The sequence below is a fragment of the Sturnira hondurensis genome, unplaced genomic scaffold, assembly GCF_014824575.4.
Source record: "Sturnira hondurensis isolate 20B ecotype Veracruz unplaced genomic scaffold, ASM1482457v3 Scaffold0006799, whole genome shotgun sequence".
NCBI classification, from domain to species: Eukaryota; Metazoa; Chordata; class Mammalia; order Chiroptera; family Phyllostomidae; genus Sturnira; species Sturnira hondurensis.
The window spans coordinates 210,846-234,986 of NW_028079430.1; the positions used below are offsets into that span (position 1 = coordinate 210,846).

Below are 24,141 nucleotides of genomic sequence, written 5' to 3' on the forward strand. Positions count from 1 at the left end.
GTCATCTTTGGAGAAGTGCCTGCTTAGTTCCTTTGCCCATTTTCTTATTGGATTTTTTTTTTTTGGTGTTGAGTTGTAGACATTCTTTATATATTTTGGATATTAACCCCTTGTCAGATGTATCCTTGGCACTATGTTCTCCCGTTCGGTGGGTTCCCTTTTAATTTTGTTGATGGTTTCTTTTGCTGTACTGCTGTGCCTTTTAAACTGGGGTCTGCTGCGTGAAACTGACCCAGCTCGGGTGTGCCCCCGGCAGTCCTTCCAGTATTTTACTTTCGATCAGGTGTGTAACTAAAGCTAGGCAGAAGTTTCTCATTACTGAGTTTTTTTCCAAGCTACAGTGACTCTTGGGACCAACTTCAAGTTCTCCAAGCTATAGTAGCAGTAATTTAATTAGGCCTCTGGTTTAATTAGATATGAAGACAAGAGTTATTTCTGTGAAGAACATTGGGTTTTAGGGACTAGCCACATGACCACAGAAATGGCCATATTTTAGTTTGTGGTCCCTAAAATGTGTGTAGCCCTCAGGCTTTAAAATGAGAGACAGAAAATGCGTGGACGAGTCCTGCAGTCAGTAGCTGTCAAGGTGGACATATTTCAGAGGAGGCAGTACAAACTGTCCCCCTAGGTTCTCACGGAATGAGTCCCAGAAAACCAGTTTGGTTATAAATGCCAGTCAGTGACTCCCTGCTGCCCAGGGCTCCCCTGCTGGTGGCACTAAATGGCTGCCATTGGGGACACTAGAAGTCACTGTTCAACAGGTGATGAAGAGAAGACTCTGAATGTGGCTCTGGAAAGGTCAGTGTATCCGTGAATAATGATGTTAGGATGTCCCCCATGTTGTGTGGCTGAGGGGGGCGGGGTTCTCTGCCCCAGCCTGTACCCTGCTGTACATCTCAGCCAGAGTAACAGAAGAGCAAACCGACGTGGTCTATGCATACTTCTTATACCACCCTTCCATATATCCTTTTTTTTTTTCAAAGTAAAAATAAATTATATCGTTTTATTTTTAAAAAATGATTCCTGCTCATTGCAAGTGGGTGGGAAATAATTCAGTCAACCCAGAAAAACTATAATATAGCGAAAGCATCATCATAAATCCTGCCACTTAGAGCTGTCGTTAATATTTTGAAGAACATCCTTCCAGATATCTTTTTCAGCATAAATACTCACACACAGGATTTTACATGTTATTCCGTAACCTGCCTTTTACTCAACAAGTTAGGAATATCTTTTAATGTCAGTAAATATCTAAAAGATTTTCAGTAGCATCTGGTAATGTTTTACTGCATAACACAGTTTATTTAACAAAGTTGCAGTTCTTCATCTAGAACACATAGGCATAGTAACATCTCATGGGGTCCTTCTGTGGACTATCTGACAATGTGTATAAGATGCTCAGGACAGGAGAAGGCCTGTGGAAGTACTCAGGAGTTGTTAGCTGCAGTGAACATCCAGGTGTATAATATCTTTTGTAAAGGTGTGTGATTATCCCCTAGGGATACATTCCTGAGTGGCATTGCTGGGTCACATGGTATAGGCATTTTCAGTTCTGATTTACATCACCAAATAGCTCGCCAGAGAAGTTGTAGCAGTTTATATGTTTTCATCCACAGTGCACACAGGTTGCCACCCCTCGCTGGACAGATACATTTGGTCACACTTTCCCAAAAGGTGGAAAATATCATCACATTATTTTTCTTTGATTTTCTTTTGATTATGAGATTAAGTAGCTTTTCACATGTTATTGGCCATTTCTATGTCCTTTTGTGAGTTGCTGGTTTGTGTCGCTCCCTATTTTCTTTTGAGGGCTTTGCTTTTTTCCTTGTTGATTTGAAAACTCTCTCTAAATTAACCCTTTGTTGTGTTGCAAATAATTCTTCCTAGTTTTTTTCCAACTTTCTCTTTGGTGTTTTGCCATTAAAATTTTTTTTATATAGTCAAAGTAATCCCTTTATTATATATATGTATTACGGATTCTGCTTTTTGTATTCTTTTTTTTGAACTGGCTGTCTCTAAGATTAGAAAAATCTTCACTCATATTTCTAGGATTTTTTAAATTTAACTTTGTATTTTTAAATCTTTGCTCAAAGTGGAATTTATTTGGGAACCAGGGTGAGAAGGGACTTAGGAACCAGCTTTCCACGCCGCTCCCCCACCCCCACCCCCGCAAAATGGCTAGTTTTTCCCAACTCTCTCACCATTAATTTGCAATGCTAGCTCTATCATATGCCAGCGATTTTCAGCTGGTGTGCCATGGCACACTGGTGTGCCTTGAATGTTTAGAACATGCAATGCCTGACTATTAGGGGCACTGATCTCTTTTGCCTTAGATGGTCAATAAAAAAATGACAACCATCAACACAGCAGCAACCATCTGGTGTAAATGAATCAAAATTACATCAAATGAATCAAAATTACACCAAAATTTTTTGAATCAGGTTATCAAAAATTTATTTTTTGGTGTGCTGCAGAATTTTAGAAATTAGTTTATGCATGCTATGAGATGAAAAAGGTTAAGAATCACCATCATACACTAAAAGAAACCTTATCCAGTCTTGGACTTCATTTTGTTCCATTGTTCTGGCTTGTCTGTTCCTGTGCCAGTAACTGTGCTAGGGCACTAGTCAGTCCGCCCCTGGATGTGGCAGGTTTTATGCTCATCTACTCCTGACAGATCAAGTGACATTTTATCTAGCTAGAGTTAAACTTCCTGGTTTCTGAGCTTCCTACCCTAGGATGTGATTAAGTAATTGAGTTACCATGTGGCCCCTCTGGATACTGGCTTTTGACTTGTTAATCACACAAACAGCGTATTTACGTGGTTTCCCTTCATTTTGACCCACTTCTAGACCATATGCTTGGCTGGCTGCTTAGCAATACAGAGTGGCCAGATCATGTTCTTTTTATGCTAGATAATCTACCTCTCTGAGTACTACGTTAGAGCAACACAGCTCTTGTTCCCCAGGACTAAAACATGCTTCCAACCCCACCTTCTCCGTTTCAGTTGTCATGTACACGAACAGCTAACTCATAACATAATTTTGTATTAACAGTGCTTGAGGTAGACATCCACTCCGCCTTCTGTTGGCTGGACTTGACTCCCGAATGTTTTTATGTGTTCAGTATCTTAACATATTTTTATATATTCTGTATTTTAATATTGTAGAATATTCATTGGTAGTATTGTGTTGGAGGTTTGGGGTTTTCTCTTCTTTTTCTTTAATATTTTATTTATTTTTAGAGGGAGGGGAAGGGAAGGAGAAAGAGTGGGAGAGAAACATCAATGTATGGTTGCCTCTCATGTGTCCCCTACTGGGGACCTGGCCTGCAACCCCGGCATGTGCCCTGATGGGGAATCGAACCGGCGACCCTTTGCTTCACAGGCCCGTGCTCAATCCACTGAGCTACACCAGCCAGGGCTTTCTTCTTAAAGAGATTATTCTGCCTTTCAGTTTTGTACTCACAGGCTTTGTCCTCTGCTCATATTTCATCTTACTTTGCCTTCATTAGAACAACTGAACCAGAACTTCCTGGTTGAATATATTCAGCTCCAGGGGTGTCCAGCCTTTTGGCATCTCTGGGCCACACTGGAAGAAGAGTTGTCTTGGGCCACACAGTAAACACACAAACACTAATGAAAACTGATGAGCAAAAAAAGGTTTTAAGTAAATTTATGATTTTGTGCTGGGCTGCATTCATAACCGTCCCAGGCTGCATGAGGCCTCGTCGGCCGCAGATTAGACACTCTTGGTACCATTGGAAACCGTGCCTGTGTGAGTACGTGATCCTGTGGCCTCAGCTTTCTTTGGATATTCCAAGCAGAAGTACTTTTCTTCACACATACATTTCCTTTTCTCTGTTTTTATTTTCCTTTGATTCTCACCTTAACTTTGTTTATCCTGATTTGAAATTCTTATTTAACAAGTACTTAATAGCATCTACTGTATACTCTAGTAGTTGGCAATATTAACATATTTTATTTGTGCTACCCTTTGAAATTTTTCAAAATCCTGGCCTGTCTTCGTGTTTGCTCTCCCTGAACAACTGCCTCCCACCTCCGTCTTGCTGTTGCTTACGTGTGCTCCACCTCAGCGTGCAGACCTCTTCATACTGCTGTGTCTGAATGCCTCTTCCCTTGTTCCGCTCCTGGCCAGTGCCTCTGATCACTGGGAGGGATTCACGGCATCTCTGCCAAGTTTGACTGTGTGGATGGAGGTGCAGGGAACTAGAGTTGATGGTGGTGTATCCTAGGTGTCCACCCCAGGTCACCTGCTTTGTCTCTTCAACTGAGGGAGGCACCTGGGCTGCGCCGGGGTCCCCCTGCCCCGCGCTGGGCCTGGGAGAGTCTCTCTGGACAGCAATGAGGGCAGTGTAGGCTCTTGTTTGTTTCTTGTCTCTCAGGAATTACTGTCCTTTGTTGCCTAAAGTCCAACATCTTGAAAGCTATAGTTTTATATAGTTTGCGGGGGGGTTTCAGTTGTTTCAGTGGGAAGATCAAGCTGGTCCCTGTTATTCTATGTTGGTGAGAAGCAGAGACCTCTCAGAACAGATTTATTATATTTTATACTCATTTCTATTACTGGGAAAGTAAGTGGGTCTGGTCTTATCTTTTCACTTCATTATTCCCCTTTTAGAGCTTCAAGGGTAATTCTTAAAGAGAATGCACCGAATATTTATTGAGTGCCTTTCATGTGCTACGTCATATATTTTTGCTAACGTGCATAGGCTGGTCCCTGTACCAGAGGAGCTTCACATGTAGTCAGGGAGGCACACAATGTTCTTATTGCTGTAATTAAAAGTAATACATATTTTGAAATATCTAAGGTGCCACCACAATGTAGAGTGACAGGTACATTATGTCGAATATGATAGATGATTAAGCAAGCATTAGAACTGATGGCCTTTTGCTGACAGTTGCGAATTCTGTCTCCTAACCATGACCTGGGCTGTTCACCCTTTCCTGGGCAGCTGTAACCCTCGCACTGCAGGGGGAGAACTGTTTCTGTGCTCTTGGCCCCCAACTCTCCTGGACTTGTCTCTTCCCCATATGACCTTATCTTTCCACCTGAGCTTTGGTCTGTTAAGTCTGATTTCATTTGTTTCTCTTACTTTCACCAGTATAAGAATGTTAAATACTGAAATATAGAAAATTAGCTGCCTTTGCTATTTGTAAATGGATGAGTTTTTTTCAATGAGTTTGTGTATTTTCAAAAGTAAAATTTAATTGGCCATTAGGAAGGGAAGAGAGCGAGGGTTAAGGGTAGCAGAAGACCACAATTATAGTTAATAAATCTGGGCTGCATTCCCAGAGGAACTCTTTGGATGATGGTTGCGGTCAACTATTCTTTGTGTTGTTGAGGCGAAGCTGCGGGTTGCTAGTGCCGTCTAATGATCTTCCCCTTCTGTGACTGGGCAGTAGGGAAACATGAGTAATGCCAGTGTGCATTCACTGGATCTCAAAATGAAAGGTGCGGATCCTGACTGGCGCAAGACGACTGTACCGCGGCCTGATCAAGAGAGCAGAACTGTGGTGGTGGACTTTTACTTTTGTCCTAGCCAGCTGCTGTGACCAGAGCCTTCCTTGGAAAGATAGCCTATGTTTAGACCCTCTTAGCCCTAGCGGTCTGTCTGGTGCTTGTGGCAGCTCTGGGTATTTCTGCTTCTCTCCAAGGAGCTCACTGATGCACTTTCAGACACTACCCTCACCCAAGAGAACATGCCGTCTTGCTCTGGAGAAATGTCTTACAGGAACATTGCTGGGTCAGTTTTTAAACTTCTGGTTCCAGATGTCTCCGGCAGCCCGACTTTTTGCAGATGCTCGGCCAGTTTGTGTGGATGAATGGCCTTTCTGTCCTGCAGAGGCTGTGAAAAACTCCACCCGGGCGCTGGAGAGTTAACCAGCATTTCGTGAGCAAGCCCTCTGTGAGGCACTGACTGTACCATTTCCAGAGACTGTACAAGACATTCGGCTGGCCTCAGGAGTCCTTACAGTCCAGAGGGGTAATAGCATAGGTGAATGCAGAGGCCCACTCGGGAAGACCACAGAAGAAACCTAGAAGATAAGCAAAACAGTGTTTTGAGTTCTGTTTCTTCAGATGTCTTTGCTGGGATTGGCAGCTTGAGTGACCCAGAGGCCAGCAACCCACCATTTATAGACATGTTCTATTTTGAGACTGAGTTTGTGGCTTGGGAAGGGTGTATAACCATTTTCAACAAATGCTTATTGAGTGTGCAGAGTATCATGGTAGGCACAGGAAGCACCAACAAGTATAAAGTTACATCCTCTGCTTCTAAGCTTGTGGTTGGAAAGGCAGTGCCTGCTTAAGATTTAAAAAATCTTAAGAGGACATAATTCTTCATAAGAGAAAAGCATAATTGTCAATATTTAGTAGAAATATATACTAAACTGTCAATCCCTCTGGGGAATGGGACTTGGGATGGTGGGGCATGTAGCAGACAAAGAGGAAGGATCTTCATGTTTTCTATATATATTTCTGTCTGGTTGGAAATTTTTACCAAGTGCCAGTATGGCCTTTTTGGAATTATTTCTTTATCAGTTAAAAAAACAGTAGTGACTAGAAGATTATAAATATAGTGTTAACCTTGAATATTCTGTGTGATAGGATTATGAAAGATTTGTATTTTCTTCACTATATGTCCCTATTATTGTCTACATTTTCTATAACGTATATATATTTTACAAATAGAGAAAGTATTTGAAAGCCAAAACCCAAAAGCACCGACAATGATTATTAAAACTACATTTCAACGTGCTGACCATATTTTGACTCCAGGTCACCAGCTTTCTTTTTCGTTGTCTCCTCACTGTCACCACAGCTCTGTTAAGGTTGTCCTATTATCATCGCCATCATCTTCATCATCACTACTGCTGTTATACAAGGAGAAACAAGGGCATTTGCTCTCACTTCTGTCCCTTGTCATTTTTGAGTGAGTTAGCCTGGAAGCAAAAGGGATCTAGTTACTAACTATTCAGCTATTACTATGATGGTTGCTTAGAAAATTTTAAATTCTGCTGGTTGAGTTACAATTATATCCATCAATGTGGGCTGTGATCTCTTGTTTTAAAGCATCCTGTGGATACTTTCTATATATTTATATTTGGTTCTGATGGAGAAAGCAATTAGATTATCCCACCTCCCCAGCTGGTGCAGTGAAGAAAACTCATCTGCTTGGCTTACTTTGTATGAGAGAGAATGAAAATTTCCGAGTTATTTGTGACTCAGGTAAAGTAGTTAAATCCCATCCTCCAAACTGTTTTCTGGGACTCCCTATCCATTTATAATGATGAAGTTAATTACTTTGAAAGTACTGGTGTTCTGAATTATTTAAGTCAGAGGTTTCTGAAGTCAGAAAGATGCCGTTTCTAAATGAATTTCTTTTTTCTTTTCCTATAGCATGTGTTTGATGATCTCAGTGGCTCAGTCTCCTTGTCTTGGGTTGGAGATAGCACTGGGGTAAGTAATATTCCGAGGCTGTGAATTCAACCCAGCAAGATGATGTCAATTTGGGGAGAGTTTAAGCACTAAATACTGTTACTTTCTGAAATGGTCTCCAGCCTCAGTCTCAGAAATACATGTTTCTAGGACAGACTTTCAGGAAGCGGGTTGGTTTAGTTTTGCTTTAGAATGGGGAAACATCCTGTGACTTCCTTCTTCTCTAACGGGAAGATAGACACCTCTGAGTCCTTGGTGACTGCCTGGCATCAAGATGAGCAACAAGAAGAGAGAGAGAAGAGAGTGCTATATGCTGAGAAGTGAGCCTCACAACACTTTGGAAAACCCCTGTGTAGAAGCCAAAAATGCACATTGCACATTTTGGCATTTGTCCTCCAAACCACACTTTTCCTGTGTCCTTCCCCACAGTTAGTGTGGAAGGCTGTGGGGCCCATTGGCTTATAGTTGTTCAGCTTCAGCTGTTGTCCCTTCCCCTGCCAGCCACAAAGGAGGTGCTGCCAGGGTTGGGGGAATGGAAGGCACATCAGTCAGCTCCTGCCTCTCCAAGTACATAGCCCACCCCCCAGGGGGAGGGCACACTGAGGATGCGTTGGCCCCTGCTCTTGAACCAGGGCTTGGTGCTGGCTGGCTCTGTCATTACGCCATCTAAACAAGGGTGAGGCTGCAGCTCGTGCCCTCTGGTGTCCCAGCAATGTATGTATCAGCATCAGGGCACATAGTGGCTCTGTCAGGAGCCCAAAGAAATAGAATTTGGCTCTGAAAAGCAAATTATAAATTTATCATCTTAGTAAGATGATAAACTTCTGGTTGAATTTCTTTAAGCACGTCTCAGTTTCTTCTAAAATTTGAGTTGTGCTCTAGTTTCCATGATTTATCTATTTAAGATAGTTGGTATCTCCAAGATTTCTTGTTACATGGCTGTTTTAAACTCCTTCTTGTACTAATCTATCAGAATCTTTTACTTACGCATATTTTTATCTGAAAATATTTAAGAAATTAATCTCATAGAGAACTAAGAGCAGGGAGGAGGAGAAAAGGAGGGACATGGGTGACACAGTGGCCTTTCCTAGAGCGCCCGCTCTGTCCTAGCCTCGGTGTGCAGCAAGAGAGCCGATCCCGGCCTGAGAGCACCTTCCAACGGTGGGGCACAAAACAGTGCAGTCCGTCCTTTGTTGTGCTGTGTAGCTCATTAGCTCTGCCTCACTGCCTCAAGTGCAGGCAATATAGAACCATCTCAACCAAATGAGTCGAGACCTTGAAGCATCGCAAGCCCAGTAACTGCTTGGTTTTCTGACATACTCCAGGATAGGCTACTGCAAAGCCAGGGCTATTGCCAGTTTTTTAGATGTTGATTTAATCCTGTCCCACACAGGCACGCGTGTGATTGGACTATCTTTCTTTCTGACTGCATGCTTTTGTCTCTCTCCAGATCATTCTAGTCTTGACTACCTTCCACGTACCACTGGTAATTATGACTTTCGGACAGTCCAAGCTGTATCGAAGGTGAGATGCATAACATGTGGTTGGGGCATTGACTGAGTGACACATTGTGAATGTAAGTTCTCCACTTCCCTAGACATGATGGAGTCTTAACAGTTGATTTAAAAGATCCTCTAGCCATCTTAAAGTTCCACCAAACTGTCACATTCGGCATACTTTGTAATATTTACTTAAGAAGATGAAGAAGTAGGAAAAAGTATCTAGTTCCATGAAGATTGGGTTGACATGACTGAATGGCAACACAATAAAGGAAGACGGGGAGTCTATAGGGGAGTGTATTTATTAATTTAAAGGGATATTTATTTGTGGGAAAGTAGCATGGAGTTCAATAGTCTTTCTATTTATTATAAGCACAAAATGTTTTTTATATCCCTAAAGTTACAGTCCTTACTGTACCTTCCAAGTAAATATATTTGTCCAACATTTTGAGCCTCAAACAGATTATTTCTAGATTAGAAGGAGGTTCTCAGGCCCGACCTACCAAAGTGCCTTATAGTGTTCATGCTGGTTATGATGGAAGCAGTGTATGTTTTGGAACCCATCCTGGGACATCTACAAAATTTTACATTTGTCTTCTCAAAGGTATAGCTTGGTTAAATAATAGGTTCTTTTCCTTAACTGTAAGATGCAAGTCCAGCTAACTCTCAGAAATTGCTGATTGTCTTCTCAATCATTTGTGCTGGTCTCATTTTCCCCCAGGGGACCCCCAAAATATATGGCTTCCTAGCAGATGACATAGAAACCACCCTCAGGGCTGAGGGATCTCCCAGTAGCCATTGTGCTTTCTCAGGGGCCCAGGTGGGAATGCTCCTGTGTTGAGTCTCTGAGATGAATCACACATTCACCAACAGGTGTGATCTTGAATGCTGATCCTGAGTCTGGAGCCAGTGTTCTCTGCCCTTCAACAGTGATGTTGGCTTAAACATAAGCTAAGGAGGAATTGCCACCTTGAAATCACTGTAGGAAACCAAGGGAAGCAAGGTTCTTGACTAGCTTGGGGTTCTCTGGCATAAGCCAAATGAGCGAGGCAGGCAGGCATTTCATACTAACTGAATGAATGCATGCCTAGTCTTCTCTATAATTTTTGACTGATAATTTTCTTAGCTGTTTGATAAGGTTTGTCAATGTGTTATAGAATCCTAGAATCCTAATGCTGGAGCCCTGGCTGGTGTGGTTCAGTGGACTGAGTGTCAGCCTGCAAATCGAAAGGTCACTGGTTCGATTCCCAGTCAGGGTATATGCCTGGGATGCGGGTCAGGTCCCCAGCTGGGAGCATGTGAGAGGTAACTGATCAATGTATGTCTCTTCCTCTTTTTCTCAATCCCCTCCCTTCTCTCTAAAAGTAAATAAAAAATTTTTTAAAAGATTTTATTTATTTATCTTTAGAGGGGAAGGGAAGGAGAGAGGGAGAGAAACATCAATGCATGGTTGCCCCTCATGCGCCCCCCCCACCCTCCACCCCCCACCGAGAACTGGGAACTGGCCTGCAACCCAGGCATGTGCCCTTGACCGGGAATCGAACCGCGATTGTGTGGCTTGCAGGCCCGTGCTCAATCCACTGAGCTATACCAGCCAGGGCTGCTTTTTTTTTTTTTTTAAAGAAAGAATCCTAGTGCTAGAAATTGCTGTAATTTATGGTTGATTTTGTTTATTCAGTTAGAATAGTAATGGAACCATTTTAGACAGATGGAAAGTATCCTATTTGGGGAGAAAAGTGCATTAAAAATTGTAACTTTATAACTCTTTCCAGTGTTTAAGAAAACTTCCTGTCATAAAAATTGTCCTTATAATAGTTTTCTTAACAATTTATCTTTCATAATAAAAGCAGTATATTATAAAACATTTGGAAATTGTAAAGGAAAGAAAAATTTCATCCTAGCGTCAAGTATAATCTTAATTTATTTACAGTTTATTATCTTGGTTTCCCTCCTTAATATGGCTACATAGTTTCAGGAAGCAACACAGTACGGTGCAAAGTTGCCAGGTTTTGTTGGCAAATAGGCCTGGGATTGAATCTCAGCACTAGAATTTGCAGGCAGAATGAACTTGAGCAAGTCATTTGACCTCCCTGAGTCTTTTTGTCATCTGTAAAAGAAGGATGGTAACGATGGCTGTCTTAGAGCAGTTGTGCGTTATGCTTCGCAGAGCCTGGCGTGGAGTAAGAACTTGGTGGGGTTGGCTGCTGCCACGCCAGCAGCCAGCGAGGGCATGTAGCCAGGCTGCACCAGCACTGCTGTGCCAGTTGTTAAAATGAATTGAAAGCCTTTTATGCCAGTTGGCAAAAAGTGGTCGTCTGCCTCCAGGTGCCTCCAATGGCTTCTAGAGATGCATGCGCACCCCTGCCTTGCCAACATGCAAGTGTCACTGACACCTGGCATTGTGACCCATATTTATTCTGATTGTTGCTCATGCCATGGTATTTTTCATATCTTCTCTGCTACTAACCCATCGTTTTTGTCAGATTGATGGAATATACTAAATCATCATTCTCTTGGATGTTTAGGTTGCAGCCAGTTTTTCGCTGTTACTAATTCTGTTGTGATAAATATCACACATCCACATGTTAGAGAATACTAATTTCTAGTTCATTTTTTAAAACTTTATTGATTTGAGAGAGAGAAACATTACTTTGTTGTTCCACTTATTTATGCATTCATTGGCGTCTTCTTGTACAATATGTGCCCTGACTGAGGATCGAACCTGCAACCTTGGTATATTGGGATGAGACTAACCAACTGAGCTAGCTGGCCAGGACCAGTTCATTTTCTAGTAGGAAATGAAAACCTCTTTTCCTGCTGATCCTTGTGTGTTTTGAAGGCTATTTACTGAGCTCCTTCTTCAGGTTGAAATATCTACTTGTTGCTCCAGCCACTTTTTTGCTTGCCTTCTGAATTCTCTATGTTGCTGTTTGTGTGGTTAGAACCGGATCTGACAGGTTTCAACCAGTGAAATGTGTTTTCACGACCTTTCCCCATCCTTTTGCTTTTCACTGTTGTGCTTATGTTAAGACTGTCCCAAACAAAACCCAAACAGTATCGCTGTTTTTAAATGCCCACCACCGTCTGACTCAGCCCTTTCCATCCTGTATCTGCCTAGTCTATGAGAAACCCCTAACATACACTTCACTAGAATGGAGCAGTCCTATTTGTGTCTGGTGTAGCATCACGTTAGCAACTAAAGTGCTTTTTCTGCATTGGTGCACAGCAATTTTGTGATTGCTGTTTGTTTTTACTGAGGTCATTTTGAATATGAATTATTTCCTCCCTGCTGTGAAGTGAAAAGTCTTCAGAGCTTAGATGGAAACTCTAAGAGTGCCTTGTTGCCTCTCCATCTGGCCTGGCCTGGCCTGGCCTGATGTGACTCATGTTGTTGAACACACCAGCCAAGGAGGCATGTGTTCCTCCAAAGATGGGAAAGGGAGGGAGCAGTGTGACTGAAATGACTATGTTGAGGTTGCCCAAGAGAGAAATAAAATAAAAGCCTGTCGAATCCGTTTTGAAGACTCTTGGTTTTCACAACTTTAATAATTATACTATTTATTGGATTATTTCTCTCCATTAGATTGTACATGGTCAGAGGTTTGTTTCGGATTCAGATAAAGGCAGCTAATCACATGCCCGCTGTCCCGAGTTGTGTAGCAAGGAGGCTCACAAGAAGAAAAGGAAGTAGTCTCTGTTACCTGTGCCAAGTTAGTAGACTGGTCTTTAGGTTGTGAAAATGAATTATTAAAAGGGTTGGAAAATAATAAATAAAGTCCCTAGGCATTAATGATTAGGTAAAAATGAATAGTATGTTAATAGCTTCAATTTAAAGGAGTCATTTTTGAATGGTAAACGTTTTGATTCTCTGTTAAGGAATCTATTTCTATAATAGATTATAAAGTACATTTGCTCTCACTTGCAGATATGAAGTTAAAAAAGGAAATAAACTAGCCATAGTTAAGATGATAGCTTGATTTTTAGAAACTGAAAGATGTTTTGTGCCTTTTTGTTTCATAGCCCCTTGAGTCTAACTTCTCATTGTAAGATCAACTTAGTAAAGCTCATGTAAGCATTACTCTACACCAGAATTCTCTACCTAAAACTACTGGGCCGTTTTATTTGTGATTTGTATTTCCTAATGAAGACTTGTTCAAATTTTGGAAATTAACAAGAGACTCTCTGAGATTTTACATCAAAGTTTATTCTATAGTCGATGTAAGTTTTTTGGTATGCTACTAAAGGTTAAAAAAAAGGATAACTTAAAAATATATAACAGATATTGAAGCAAAGTACAGTAAACCAGCTCCTCCAAGGTATCTTGTATGACAGCCTTTTTAATGATATATGTGGTTCAGTTTTCACTGCTTTAGATAGTTGGGGTGAAGAAAGAGACTGACGTATGACTGGGAGTTCAGTTTACCTATAAATTTAAATTTTGCCTGTCAGTGATTTCAGGTCTGCGATTCCTTTGGCACATTTTAATAAGCTACATTCTCCCTACTGATCTTTTAACTGACAATGGAATGTATTGTCAGTCTTCGTGATAGTTACATTCTCCATAGTCCCCATGAATTCCGAATTAGTGAATACTGAACCACTGCTGCTAGGGGAAATTCTGAGATAGGTTCTTGTAGTAAACCTCTGATCACAACATTCATTTTCATCAGTCAATCAATACAAGACTTGTTTCTAATTAAAGTTACCGTATTTAGTACATATTGTTGATTTGAGCTCACAACTAACTCATGTCGGAAAGAAGCTTCTGTAACTCACGTATTTTCTCCATAAGGCACGTCACAAAGCCTTGTGCTCGGGAGCTCTAAACAGCACTTCAGCACTGCGCTTGGGGGGCATTTTAAATAGCAAGACCACCAACAAAAAGCAAGAAAATGCAAAATGCGAGGTGCTAAATAGACTGTGATGAAAATACTTACTTGTGATGAGCTGAAATGAGAAGGCAGTGTCCCCTTGTTGGACCTCAGCTGGGAACACATGCACTGGGAGACTCAGACTTTACCCTGTGCACATCTGCAAATGACTGAGAAAGTACCACCAGTAGTGATTTGGGGGTTACAAGTAAATTTTAGTGAGTAAGCATAGTTACTCACAAATACAGAGTCCATGAATAATAAGAATCAACTGTATAAACTTTCCCAGTTGAAAACTACAGAACTATAATTATTTTTAAAAGTTAGTTGTCATCCCTGTTGTCTTTATGTTGCAGTTTATAGCCACTTAATCATGGCAAAAGTGAACTAAAGGAATGGAGAAACGGTTAGGCTTGGAAGCCAACCAAACAAGGATATCTGCACTCACTGAATTTTTTGAGAAAAGTAATAATGTAAGAGTTTCTGAGATACCGTAGGACCCCTTTACTGTTCCTTCTCATTAAATGTCTGCAGGTCAGATACCTGGTGTCACAAGTTCCTATATGTGGTGAATAAAAAGTGCCCCAAAACAAGGGCATCATTCTAGCCTGTTCACATCTGGGTTGAGTATCAGTATGTGAGTCTTCTGGGAAAACTCCCTTCTGAGAGCTTCGGCTTCCCCGAAGTCCATGTGATGATTGCTTCCTTTTTTCCATTTAATAATTTCTAGATTTTCTTGTTCTTTGGGGGTACTAGACTGTATTCCAAAAATATTTGTATTCTACCACTGTTTTCTTGAGTTGTAAACGTGCTCATATTCTTATGCATGTTTATACCACAGATATATACAGAAGTGATCATTTATTTTTGGCAACCAGAAAGGTACTAGGGTTGATATATAGAATTGTTATTTAAAAGACTTGTTTCTAAAACAAGCGGTTTCACAGGGTTTTATTAACTTTTTCATTTGAACCACTGCTTATTACTCTATTATCATATGGATTTTGAAAAGTAGATTTATTTTCAAGGTGTTTCATTGATTTCCTCTTCTTGATATATGTTGTATGCTGATATATATGATGACAGAAAATAAAACTACTTTTTTAAAATTTTTAAATTTTTTACAGACTTTATTTATTTATTTATTTATTTATCTTTAGAGGGGAAGGAGAGCAGGAGAGAAACATCAATGTATGGTTGCCTTTCAGGAGTCCCCTGCTGGGAATGGGCCTGCAGGGAACTGGCCTGCAACCCAGGCATGTGCCCTGATTGGGAATCGAACTGCGATCCTTTGCTTCGCAGGCCCGTGCTCAATCCACTGAGCTACACCAGCCAGGGCTTAAAACTACTTTTAAATAAAGTGTTACATTAAAACACAGGGGTTGGCAAAAGTAGATAGAAGAGTAAAGTCTGTGTTTCACATACTCCTAACCGTGAACCTATTTTTGCCCACCCCTGTGTCCCTGAGCCAGTGTGGCCTCGGCAGACGCCCACTGCAGTGGCAGCAGGTTGCCCCATTATGCTCCATTTGTTTAACTAGCTATACAGTACCAGAGTGTTGTAGCTGATGATTTTTTGTTTTTCTCATGTTGCTAGCTTTTTCTGAAGGACAGGGATGCGCTTGTTGTGCCAGGTTCTTAAAAAGCCAGCAGACTTGTCAACAGGTTTGTGGAGGTTCTCTGGGAGATATCATGAAAGAGGGGCCATGTGTAAGCTGGCCACAGTCAAGCTGCTGCCAGCCCCTTTGAAGGTTGTCTGGGCTGCTGGTGGCACGTGCACTTGCAGAGTAAGGAATTGTGTATGCACACCTCCTGGCCTGACGTCGTTGGGAAGATAAGAAAAGGACTCTGCTTGCACTTCAAAGCCAGAAAGGGGTGGGAGGCAATGCAGGATGGTGCCTGATCCCCTTTATTTATCTAGGGATTTTCAGTGTGTCTGTGCTGAGACGGGAAGTCATTCAGACAACTCGAAGTCAAAGTCACATGTCGTTTGCTTTAGCAGACTGTCAGGGACCTAAACAAACACTCCTGATACTTCCCTCCTGTGTCTCCAGTTTTCTCTTAGCTGGTTGTTCTTGCCAGGCCACAAGCCCTGGCATAAAAGAAGACTGCCGTTTTTAAGGGGAAAACTACTCACGAACGGTTAAAAGTTGTCTCTGGTTTAGGGCTGAGAGTTAAGAGAATTGGATTATAGTTTCAGTTTTGCTCTTAATTAACTGGGTGGCTTTTGATAAATTGCTTCCCTGGAACCTCCTCATCTGTGAAAGGAGGGAGTTGAACAAGATGTTCCCTTCAGTCCTTTGCATTTCTCAAATGTCCTTTGCTTCTGTGATTATTTGTCCAGGCTGCTACCAAATTGCACCATCTTTTATGTCATATATTCTGTCTGGGAAGACCACTGCCAATTTATTACTGGCAACTAATTCCCAATACACAGTGGTCTTCACTGATAGACATTTAAATATAATAAATATTAAGACTTAGCATTGTGTGCCACTTTCTTCCTTTATCAGTTTTTAAGAGGCTGGCGCATAGTGTTGACCTTGTCAGAGTTAGACAGCTACTGATTTTTTTGCATGTTTTTTTTTCAAAATCTAAACATGGACTTGCATACCTCTCAAAGATACTGTTTGAATGAACTTCTAGGAAAACCTCTAATAACCCAAGAGCTGGGGTCAAGTTTGTCTGTTTCCCTAGCTGTGTTTCATGTGCTGCGTGCTTTCAAGACTTGTGCCCAGCAATGGTGACCTCTGGGGTTGAGGTGGGGGAACTTCAAGGTTCCTGCTATTTAACTTCAGCGTTATCACAAGTACTCTGCATTAATAGATTAGTTAAAAGGCCATCAGCTACATTTAGCAGAGATCCCAATTCAAACTAGTTTAAATAATAAGGAAACTAATGGCTCATAACTAAATACGGAGGGACAGGCTTCAGGGTCAGTTCAGTCCAGTGTTGTAGGTGTGGCTTCTCTGGGTCCCCGAACTGCCACAGCCATGCTCCCCCCTTCTGTTGGCTGCATCTTCAGGTCATGCTCTCTTTGTGTCAGAAAGCCTCTAGCAACTTTCTGATTTGCACTGACAAACTGTTTACAGCACTGGGGACTGTCAATCTGAGCACTGTTGACATTTGGGATCAGATAACTCTTTGTTGTTGTCCCACTGACCTTTGCCCTGCAGGATGTTTAGCAGTATCCCTGGCCTCTCACCCATGAGACGCCACTAGTCCCTCAGACCTGAGCTGCAATCAACAAAAATGGCTCTGGGCATTACCCAACGAACAGTTGCTTGGAGGATGTATGTGCAAAAATATCCAGGTTGAGAACCGCTGGTCTAAAGAAAGACAGACCATTTATTTCATCAGGTGGCCATCTGAAGTGTGAGGAAATGTGTTTCCTAATAGATTCCAAATTTCCCTCTTTGTCTCACTATGTCAGTTGAGGTCACTACCCTAACCCTGACCCCAGCAATTGCCAGGGGGTGGATTTCCTTCAGACTATTCAAGTCCACCACTGGAGCTAGGGATACAGTCCATTTCCCTGACACATGTGCCCCCTCAGCAGGGGAGGGCCAGTGCCTCAGTCAAGTTAGTGAAGGGGGTGGAAGCTGGGTAGGGACCCCACAGTGTTCACGACCACTGCATTCTACATGTCTTTATTTTTCTTCCTCCCAGTGAAGACTATGGAAAGAACTTTAAGGATATCACAAATCTCATCAATAACACCTTCATTCGGACTGAATTTGGCATGGCCATTGGTCCCGAGAACTCTGGAAAGGTGAGACTCATTCGTGCATATGTAGAGCTGTGCTTGATACCACCTGTGGGCTCTCAGATATTAATATTGGAACAGTGCACTGATACACATATTTAGTTTACTGTTACTGTATTTAAATTAAACATAATTTAATACTGATCACAAAAGAATGGGATTCAGCACACAGGTTCTTTTTTGGCCCCTGTCCAACCAAGATGTACTCAGACTCTTCGGGTGGCAGCTGGTTAGCATTACAGGGGGCACTCCTGAAGACAAACGTTTTAGTCTTTGGGAACCTGGCTGATCTCAGACCGACCAGGCTCAGATTCATAGGTATGATGCATTACCTCACTTCAGGATAATATTGTTTGATAAGACTAATGCTTGAGGAGTAGTGTGCACCAACTAATCTGTTTTTATCATTGTTCTTACTTCTGGAACTAAAATTTTATTAACTGATGTCTCGTGGAAGTGGTTCAAGACTTCCTGTGCTTTGATGTTGTCATACCCCGAATCTGAACTGCCTTCCTCCAAATCAGGTGATTTTAACAGCGGAGGTGTCTGGAGGAAGTCACGGAGGAAGAATCTTCAGATCATCAGACTTTGCGAAGAACTTTATTCAAACCAATCTCCCATTTCATCCTCTGACTCAGATGATGTATAACCCTCAGAATTCTGATTATCTTTTAGCCCTCAGCACTGAAGTAAGTCTAGTTAAATAACTTGTCTTGTTTTTTGCATTTTTATCCTCAGAATATACTGTCTTTTTAAAATAATATATTTTACTGATTATGCCATTACAGTCGTCCCATTCCCCCCCTTCATTCCCCCTCCACCCACCATTCCCCCTCTTTAGTTTATGTCCATGTGTCATAAGTTCTTTAGCTTCTACATTTCCCACACTACTCTTGCTCTCACCCCTATCTATTTTCTCCCCACAGTCTATGCTACTTATTTTCTCTACCTTTCTCCCCCTCTCCTCCTCCTACTCCCCTGTTGCTAACCCTCCATATGATCTCCATTTCTGTGGCTCTGCTCCTGATCTAGCTGTCCTCTTAGTTTGCTTTTGTTTTAGGTGTGGTTGTTAATAACTGTGGGTTTGCTGTCCTTTCACTGTTTGTGTTTTTTATCTTCTTTTTCTTAGATAAGTCCCTTAACATTTCATATAATAAGGGCTTGATGATGATGAACTCCTTGAATTTGACCTTATCTGAGAAGCAATTTATCTGCCCTTCCATTCTAAATGAAAGCTTTGCTGGATAGAGCAATCTTGGCTATAGGTCTTTGCCTTTCATGACTTGGAATACTTCTTTCCAGCCCCTTCTTGCCTGTAACGTCTCTTTTGAGAAACCAGCTGACAGTCTGGTGGGAACTCCTTTGTAGGTGACTGTCCCCTGATCTCTTGCTGCTTCTAGAATTCTCTCCTTCATTTGAATCTTGGCGAATGTAATTATGATGTGCCTTAGTGTGTTCCTCCTTGGATCCATCTTCTTTGGGACTCTCTGAGCTTCCTGGACTTCCTGGAAGTCTACTTCCTTTGCCAGATCGGGGAAGTTCTCCTTTATTATTTGTTCAAATAAGCTTTCCACTTGTTGCTCTTCCTCTCCCCCCCCATAATTTGGATGTTGGAACGTTTAAAGTTGTCCTGGAGGTTCCTAAGCCTCTCATCATTTTTTTGAATTCTTGTTTTTTCCTTTTCTGTTTGGTTGTTTCTTTCTTCCTTCTGGTCCACTCCCTTGATTTGAGTCCCAGTTTCCTTTCCACCACTATTGGTTTCCTGTGCATTTTCCTTCATTTCAATTAGTTTAGCCTTCATATGTTCCTCTAATTTGTGGCTAAAATCAATCAATTCTGTGAGCATCCTAATCACCAGTGTTTTGAACTGTGCATCTGAAAGGTTGGCTATTTCTTGGTCACTTAGAATTATAGGCTCTGGAGCTTTGAGCTGTTCTTGAGTCATAATGTTTGTTCTGTTCGAACCTATGAGGGGCGGAGCCCTAGGTGTTCACCAGGGCTGGGCAACCCAGCCACTGGGTTGTGATGCCATCTGTGGGGACAGGGTCAGAGAGGGAACAGTGGCACTTGCTCTGCTCTCTCTCAGATTTCAGTGCCCTCTGCCACTTCCCACAAGCAAATTGGGTCTTTGTGATCCTGGTTCCCAGGTGGGTAGGCTTGTGTATGTTCTAGGGCCCTGTGGATCTCTCCAACGAACTCTCCTATGAGGCTGGGAGTCTCTCCCTGTAGCTCAACCCCCACAAGTGTTTTCAATCCGTGCTTTTAGGCTTTATTTCCTGGCCTGGGGCCCTGGATTGTGTGGTCTGTCTCGCTGCCTGTTTTTGCCAGTTTTATCTGCGCACAAATGTGTGGCCATGGTCAGCCAACCGCTTTGCACGCTCTGCTCATTTCCTCCCTGCACCCATAATCTGCTAGGGCGCCACCTCTGCTCCCAGGTCTGGCAGCCACTGCCTTTTCCTGCTGCTACCCCCACCCCCCCACCCCACCCCACCACTGGCCATGGACTCCACTCCTCTTACCAGTCTGGTTGATTGGTTGTTGGACTTCCATACAGTTCAGTTTTTTTTATCTGTCTTGGTTGTGTTTTTGTTTCTAAATCTTTGTTGTCCTAAATTTTGATTGTGCGAGAAGGCATAGTGTTTCCACCTACACCTCCATCTTGGCCAGCATTCAGAATATTCTGTCTTAAAAGGACCCTGTAGGTGATACTTTTATACAATATTGGACTGCTTTCTGGTGACTTATGTCGTGAAGTATGTATTTTTTGCCTTTTTTTCTGTTGGGTAACAGGCACAATTTCCATGTGCTATCTATTTCCGGATATGAATGATGTCTAGTTGTCATTACAATTTTGTATTGAAGGGACATGTGTTATGGGACAAATGAACTAGAAAACAGTTTAATGTAACCATTCTTGTTCTACAAGGGACAAGCAGAGATTGCCACAGTCCCATTTTGTTACTGTTCCTTTCCTATGGCCAAACCACATCTTCATAATTTTTCTTTTTTGTCTGTCGCATAGTATATCGAGCATATTGGTCTGTCTTCGACACTCATGTATTGAATACTCACAGTCTTAAATCCCTGCACCCCCGCCACATTCCTGTAACTCTGCCCAGAAACCCTGTCCCTCCCCCACCTCTTCTGAAAGTTCCCTGAGGATCGTGCTTGGCTGTCCTTTCCTGAGGACCAGTCAGTCTCCTTCATCATGGATGTTAAGGACCCAGAATGGCTGAGTTGCTACACCATGATAATCACAATTACACTTTATGTTTATATGGCTTTCTCTCGTCTTATTTCTTAGAGTGTGGTCTACTGACCAGCAGTATCAGATAAAAACCCCAGGAGGCTGGTGTAAGATGCAGATTCCTAGGCCCGATCTCAGTGTAGTGGGTCAGCGACTTTTGGTCGCAAGATGTCTAGTGTTTTTATCAAGCTCCCCAGCTGAGCCTGCCCAGTAAAATTTGAGTGCCATTGCTGCGATGTCTGTTCTGGCGACAGAAACAGGATTATCAAATGGGGACAAGGCCAGCTAAGCAAAGGGCTGTCAAAGGAAAAGAGGAGGGCACTAGAAGACAGGCCCGGGTCTGGGCCGCTGTGGGCAGATCTTTGAGCAGAGGCAAGGCTGAAGGCTCAAGGAAGGTCAGAGTTAAGCTTAGCCAGAAGAAGCTGAAGGAAGGAAAGTAGTCTGCTGGGTAGGCTTCGGATCTTCAAGAAACAATTCCTGGAAATTGGCTTCCAGCTTAAGCTGCAAGCCCTTCAGGGAGCAGAGAGACCTCTTAGGAAGGGACAGAACTATTCATCTACACTTTGACCACCCATCACCATTACCAGGTATCTTAAAGTTATTATTAAAAGAGGCTATCTTCAGAAAAGAGGTGGGCATGATCTGCTTTTGTACCTAAAATGTCTTCCAATTAAGGGTAAGTGTGAAGTACAAATAATCAGAGTGGGCCAGTGTGTACTAAAGTAGAAATAGGTGACATCAGACACTCTTTCCTACTTAAAAACAGAATTAGGTAACTTAGAAATGCTGGGAGGTGAACATCACCAGAGGAGGAAAATTTAAAGAAAAAGAATGGTAGGTGGGGGAAGACTGCAGGGAAATCCTGCCTAGACCCTCCGTTTAATTCCAGTTGTACAAGGACGTCTCTGTCCCACCTTCACCAAACGTGGGCTCCATGGAACTGACGTGGTCAGTCCTTCTCTTACTGTCTCTGCCACATTTGAAAGTTTTGGCCAGTCCTTCCTTGTGGGAACTCTGCTTGCTTGGCTTCGGTGACACCATTCCCTTTAGTTCTTTTCTATCTTCTAACCATTCCTTCTTGGTCTCTTCCTTCAACCCCTTTCAACCTTCCCTGAAATCACTACTGCCCATTGCACTCTGAGCAATCTCTGCCACTCATAGCGCTTTAACCACCACTGTAATGTATGAGATTCTCTAATCCCTGGCTCTGGTTCTGGCTTCCTCCTGGGGCTTCCAATCCGGTCTTGCTGCCCCCTGGCTGTCTCTAGCTGGATGTCCCACAGGCACCTCAGATTCAACCTAAAGCAACTTATTTCTGCTCTTTTCACAAAAAATACTCTTCTCTTAATCCTTGTACTGGCTAAAAATTCCACAGCGCCTCTCAACCCTCAACCAGAATTCCAGAGTGATCAGCTGTGCCTTACACATACACATTCTATCCTGCCATATAGGAAAAGTCCAGTTCTACTGAACCTAACTTCTAAATTCTTCCTGAACCTATTCTGGACAGCCTCACTAACTGTGAATGAATGAAACAGGGCAGTCAGTCACGGTTTTTGCTACTTCTGGTTTGGACCCTCTGCAATCCATCTTTCCCATTGTCATCCAAGAATTCCATCTCCCCTCTCTCCCTGCATTAGCTGCCCCTTCCCTCACCGTGAACTGTGTGCTCCTACAGTGTCTGAAGGCTTTGACCTCCCTGCACACACCGCCATATTTCTCACCTCTCTGCCTTTGCTAGTACTGGTCTTTGTGCCCTAACATCTCATCTCCCCATTTGCCTCCTTTTGGTCACACTGCCCATCATTTGAGACTTAGTTCAGCTGTCGTCTTCACCAACCGTCTCTTATGCAATGTTCCACCTTTCCCCACTCTGACCCAAGACTGGGTTCCCATAACACTACCACATTATATCACACTTCCTTATCTGGGCCCCTTGTTAGCTGTGAGCTCCTTGAGAGCAGAGAGTGTGTCTTATTCATCTTTGTATCCCCAGTGTAACATCTGGTATAGTGCCTGGCACATAGTAGGCACTTCATAAGCATTTGTTACTCAGAACTTTCAAGCTGCTGAGGGGGGTACCCTGTAAACCGTGTATGTGTCTAGAGCTTAGGCAGCTCCAATGGAACTTCAGTGTGTCTGCTGTCCCGAATGATTAGATATGAATTATTAAAGGTCATGCGAGCAGCTGCACAGGATAAAGCTGGAATTTTGATAAGTCATTTATAATTTTTCAGAATGGCCTGTGGGTGTCCAAGAATTTTGGAGGAAAATGGGAAGAAATCCACAAAGCAGTATGCTTGGCCAAATGGTGAGTAACTGAAGACTCCATCTGTGCAGAGCCCTAAACCTTTCCTGATGGGGCTGCCAAAAGTCACATGAATAAATATTGAGCACTTACTATGTGCCAAGTACTCTTCAGAGCACCACAAGGGATACAAGAGACGGGTATGACACAGACCTTGACCTGGAAGAGCTTCTCATTTTGCCAAGAAAGAAGATTTAGTCTTGTTAAACATTAGAATAAAAAGTAGAAAACAAGGCTTGTGACTGAGTAGCTGCTGCCTACAAAAGGTTTATTCTGCATAAATGGTGATATTAGTTGGAATATTACAAAATACAGCTTTGATTTGGGGACTTATAGACTTCTGTGTACCCAGATTTACACTCCCTCATCTCGAGATCCATTTCCATTGGGTGGCATCTAGCAAGGAATCAGAAAGGAAGCCCAAAGAGCTTCCAGCCCTCCAGGGTCACACCGTCCAGGCAGCGAAATGCACTCGCTTCTCTGGGGGACACCCCCACAGGTGCCTGCTCAAAGATGCAGTGCAGGGGCTCACTAGGGAGTTGGGTCATCTTTGTTCTAACCCGGCTCCGCTGCCAGTCCATGGCTTAACCTCTCTGGGCTTTAGTTTTTCATTCTGTTTATGAACAGATTGGTTTGAGGAATTAACAAGAATTGAATTAAGAGTCTTCATACCTCCAAAATTCTGAGTAGGCTCCGGCCCTTGTTTAGAGCCTCTCTGTTCTTTCTCTTTGACTAATTTCAGCAAATTAGTTACTCCAGTTTCCCAGTAATAGCGGATGGTGCCAGAGGTGGGGTGTGTGGGTGCTGACGCCAAGCACATGCCAGGAGAGCTGGAAGAGTGGGCAGAAACTGAGAGCACGCAACAGGATGGAATACTTAGTGCTAGATCAAGGGCGCACGCACACCTCAGTAACTCGCTTGAATGGGACACTGTGTTCTAGTTCCGTGCGGGTGATGTTCATGACCTGACCCATCATCCCAAGGAAGAGTTTAA

The 24,141-nt window shown here is 42.6% G+C and overlaps 1 protein-coding gene and 1 long non-coding RNA gene across 5 annotated transcripts in view; one reads left to right on the plus strand and one right to left on the minus strand.

Moving 5' to 3' along the window:
• SORT1 (sortilin 1) overlaps nucleotides 1–24,141 on the plus strand; it is a 59,338-nt gene that overhangs the window by 13,280 nt on the left and 21,917 nt on the right. For all 4 annotated transcript variants that reach the window (XM_037050401.1, XM_037050402.1, XM_037050403.1 and 1 more), the window contains exons 2-6: nucleotides 7,419–7,478; nucleotides 8,908–8,981; nucleotides 17,496–17,598; nucleotides 18,117–18,281; nucleotides 23,077–23,150. In XM_037050401.1, the coding sequence (XP_036906296.1) occupies nucleotides 7,419–7,478; nucleotides 8,908–8,981; nucleotides 17,496–17,598; nucleotides 18,117–18,281; nucleotides 23,077–23,150 (476 nt within the window). The remainder of the gene's footprint in view (nucleotides 1–7,418; nucleotides 7,479–8,907; nucleotides 8,982–17,495; nucleotides 17,599–18,116; nucleotides 18,282–23,076; nucleotides 23,151–24,141) is intronic.
• Nucleotides 1–24,141, minus strand: part of LOC118990043 (uncharacterized) — a 75,458-nt gene that overhangs the window by 3,502 nt on the left and 47,815 nt on the right. Inside the window, exon 3 of the long non-coding RNA XR_005067154.1 lies at nucleotides 5,993–6,055. This is a non-coding gene — a long non-coding RNA (uncharacterized LOC118990043). The remainder of the gene's footprint in view (nucleotides 1–5,992; nucleotides 6,056–24,141) is intronic.